General features: G+C 36.7%; 1 protein-coding gene across 6 annotated transcripts in view; it reads left to right on the top strand.

Annotated features, from left to right (window-relative positions):
* LOC106463024 (coiled-coil domain-containing protein CG32809-like) overlaps positions 1-4,487 on the top strand; it is a 117,566-nt gene that overhangs the window by 99,092 nt on the left and 13,987 nt on the right. For all 6 annotated transcript variants that reach the window (XM_022390432.1, XM_022390433.1, XM_022390431.1 and 3 more), the window contains one exon: positions 3,997-4,080. In XM_022390432.1, coding sequence (XP_022246140.1) covers positions 3,997-4,080 — 84 coding nt within the window. The remainder of the gene's footprint in view (positions 1-3,996; positions 4,081-4,487) is intronic.

Here is a 4,487-nt window from a genome sequence, read left to right as displayed (position 1 = left end):
TTTGCCACGCCTCTTCTGAGCCCTTCTTTATAATGAGCCTTTGCCACGCCTCTTCTGAGCCCTTCTTTATAATGAGCCATTGCCACGTCTCTTCTGAGCCCTTCTTTATGGTTACGATACGTTGACAACATCTTTATAATTTTGATTCATGGTTCAAGTTCGATCAGCATCCGCCAATCCAAGCAACAACTGAAATGGAAAATTATAGTCTATTTCAGCTCCTTGATATTCTGGTGACAAGTAACAACTAGTGACAAAAATGTATATAGAACCAATACGCACACAGAACGCTATTTAAAGTTCGACTTTTGTTGTCCTGCATAAGTTAAAAAAAATGTTGTCACATCTCTCTTCTCTTTGTGTTTGTTTGTTTTGAGTTTCGCGCAAAGCTACACGAGTGCTATCTGCGCTAGCCGTCCCTAATGTAGCAGTGTAAGACTAGAGGGAAGGCAGCTAGTCATCACCATCCACCGCCAACTCTTGGGCTACTCTTTCACCAACGAATAGTGGGATTGACCGTCACATTATAACGCCCCCACAGCTGAAAGGGCTAGCATGTTTGGTGGGACGGGGATTCTCTTTGTGACTTTAAAGTCTCAGAGCAAAAACTACGTCACATTCCATAGTGCTTTCACTAAAACGGTTATCCAACTTCATTCATTGCTAACATTTAAGAATTACCAAAAATTGTTAATTTAAAATAAGAGAACAATAATAAATCACCATCCGCCGTATTGCCTTTTTTCCAGAACTTTGACATAAACTTCAACGTATTTGTAGAAGATATCGAAACCTTAAAAAACGATTATCTAACAACAAATATCCGATATCTAAGCTTGAGCCATGAAATATTACTTGTAGTATAAAATGTAATCTTGACAAGCAGTTCGTTGCGGGAACCAGCAGATATCTTCAGGTTCGTATTAATGAATACAAAAGACCACCTATTTACTTCCTTTTATGATCAGGCAGAATTGGTTTTTACTGAACACCGGTTTAGTTGCAAAGAAGGAATCCAACTGGGTAAAATAGAGCGAGCCAAAAACGATAAAATAGGGTTATAAAGAATAACATATACACCAAAAACAAGAAATTCTGGCTTTAAATTTATCGCGAGTGCGGTAGAACACAATCATTAGATTATGGAATAACATTTTTTTTTATCTTAGCATTTATGTCAGTTCTAATCATACGCACCCCCAGTGGCTCAGTGGTAAGTCTTAAGGCTTATAACGCTAGAAACCGGGTTGCGATACTAGTGGTGGGCACAGCACAGATAGCCCATTGTGTAGCTTTGTGCTTAACTATAAACAAACAAAATAAATATATGTGTTGCGATATATGAATTAATTATATTTACTTCTAATAATTCGATCCTCGTTAGATCTAAATTCCTCGTGTTTTTTGTGTTTTTTTAATTCTCTGCATATTTAATTCGGTATAATGCGTTCCCTGTTCTACTTTCTTCTGTTATGGCACGATTAATTATTGCACTTTATATAATGTTCACATTCACATTATCTCTCATGTGACGAAGAGCTCATAAATAAGCTCGGAAACTTGTATTTAATGAATACACTGTGGAGTTGGCTCAAAAGTGTATTTTGTTAAGTGCGTCATCATACCCTAAATTGTATCAGGATATTTAGAAAAACAATATTAACGTTATGTCGTATTACCTTTTGGAAACAAGCAGAATGTAGAACCTTCAGAAATTGGGAATTAAAATGGGTCCGTGTAGCCATACGTTATTATGTGAAGAAAAAGATATTAAATTATTAAATAAGATAACTGTAATATATTGAAGTGGAAATGATGAATAGAATCACAATTACGTAAGCATCCATAATTTTAAACAGATATTCAAAGGCATTTCATAAAATTTAACAATAACGTTGTATATTGTTGTATTAATCGCTTTGCTTTTATTTCCTGAGGACATTTTTTGTTTTTACATTTACCATTATAAAGGCCCCCCAGTGGCACAGCGGTATGTCTGCGGACTTACAACGCTAGAAACCGGGTTTCGATACCCGTGGTGGGCAGAGCACAGATAGCCCTTGTGTAGCTTTGTGCATAATTAAAAACAAAACAAACAAACCATTATAAAGATAGTTTTGCTGTTAAAATTCAAGCAAAAATATTCACTAAGGTTTCTTGTTTTTCAGACCAGACTTGCTAGGACTTTATAAAGCACAATTTAAAAAAAAATTATTATAGAACAAATACATATAATACAATAGTCCGCTATTTTTCAAATGTCTCCCACTAAAGTCTACTGGTGACATTTTAAAAAACACAAGTGTAATTTATATATTGCTAAACATGTGAAATGAATGTGAATTTCATTTTCTTTAGGCCCGGCATGGCCAGGTGGTTACGGCGCTCGACTCGCAATATGTGGGTCGCGGGTTCGAATCCATGTCACACCAAACATGCTCGCCCTTTCAACCGTGGGGGCGTTATAATGTGACGGTCAATCCCACTATTCGTTGGTAAAAGAGTAGCCCAAGAGTTGGCGGTGGGTGGTGATGACTAGCTGCCTTCCCTCTAGTATTACACTGCTAAATTAGGGACGGCTAGCGCAGATAGCCCTCGTGTAGCTTTGCGCGAAATCCATAACAAACAAACAAACATTTTCTTTAAGCCCGTGAAGAAATACAGCGATGTCATGATTGAAGTATAATGCTCTAACCGTATAAAAGGTTGAGTGCGTTATATCAGAACGATTTTGCAACCTAACTACTTCGTTACAGTCCATGTCGCAGCGGCCGTGCAGTCATATTCTATCTGACGACATTGCTTCTTAACAATAGTCCTGCAGCGTATTTCCCATTTTAAAGCTGACATGCTCAAAGCACATCGCCTCTCCCTGATAGCTTCCCATAATTCATCTAACGTACGAGGACGACAGTTTCAACAGTCCAATCACACAAAATCCATAGGCGCTGCCTCCGGCGACTTGACTGATATGTCTTCGTATGTAAAGATTGGACAGAACTCTGTTGGCCTGGTTTCCGGATTAAGATTCTACTTGATTATATTAAGTGCTATTTTCTGGACCTTGAACTTTCAATTATTGAATTCCAACCTGTTACAAGACGCTGCACTTTGTTTATCACGGCTGAGGTACGACTTGTTATAGGTTTCTTTGTGGGTGGTTCTGGTGCACGAAGTTGATCCCATTCCTCTGTTTATAAAACTTTGATCTGAACACATCTTTATGGTCTGACTGTTTGAATGTTTTACATTTTAAAGGGACGTTACATATCCTAATCAAAAGCGATCAATTTTCGGTGGCGCCACACTATTTATTACACTCCAAATGACGTCACAATGTAGTTGTAATACATGCCGTTCTATTGCAAATTTATATCAGCTGCGGTTGTCGCGTGATGTGCTGATTTGCCTATTCAAAACTGTTATAACATAACGTACTCAACCATGTAGTGCTTTGGTAAAAACATTATTAATGCTAAAATTTAATGAAACTCGATAGAGCTGGGTTTCTTTAAGATTTTCCGATTTCTGATGGACATGTAGATGTTACCTTTTGTTGTTGTTGTCATAATCTGCGCATTGCTATCATTACTACTTTTGCAACGAGTATTTCCTGCCGATATTTTTGTTTTTCATAGAATAATCCATTTGTCCATATAAAAAAAAAATCTAGTAAAGTGATCGAACAAATGGCTCTCAACTACGGACACGTTTGTTTTACAAGCAGACAAATAACTTTGTATCCTGCTAGTCGTTTCTATTTTTACAATCGCATGAACATGGCCGAAAAATACACTTAAAAAAAAGGCGATTGTGCGAGTCCAGAAAGCCAGGATTAAAAAAAAATGCATCTTTATTAATTTAGAAAAAGTAGTCTAGAACACGTTAATATTATTTATAATGTAGTTCTGTGAACTATTACTTTGTATACGGTAAATGATACTAAGAAAAATCGCTTTCTAAGGAGTTCAGTTTCATTGTTATTTCTTCTTTCAGATTTCTAAGCGAAGAGCCTGATCGTCTGGAAAATGCGCTTAGACGGTGTAAAAAACTAACAGGAACTTTAGTTACACTGAAACGGTAAGAGATTCAATTATTTAATTCGATATAATGCGCCATCTTTCGTGCGTTTTTCTGTTACGAAACGGTTCATTGTACATTGTGAAATGCAAGTGAAACATAAAAGAATAAAATTATATTAATAGTGTTTTTAGTATTAGGTCGTATAAAATATTTGTATTTTACGCGTTTTAAATTGTTCCCTGTCTTGTGTTGTTTGTGTTTACCATGTTTTTACCAATGCCTGTTTTTTTGCTGTTGTTGTTGTCTTTAGAACTGTACTGGGTGGTTATGATTTTCGTATGCGTAGTTAAAATAGTTGTAGGTGGGTGGAGACTAGCTTGCATATATGCATAAGAATTATTTTTGTTTTTGTTTGTCTTTGACATGGCCTGGTGGTTAGGGTGCGCAACCATGGGCGTCCGCAT

Source organism: Limulus polyphemus, unplaced genomic scaffold (genome assembly GCF_000517525.1).
Source record: "Limulus polyphemus unplaced genomic scaffold, Limulus_polyphemus-2.1.2 Scaffold1304, whole genome shotgun sequence".
NCBI classification, from domain to species: domain Eukaryota; kingdom Metazoa; phylum Arthropoda; class Merostomata; order Xiphosura; family Limulidae; genus Limulus; species Limulus polyphemus.
This window is presented reverse-complemented; position numbering and strand designations above follow the sequence as displayed.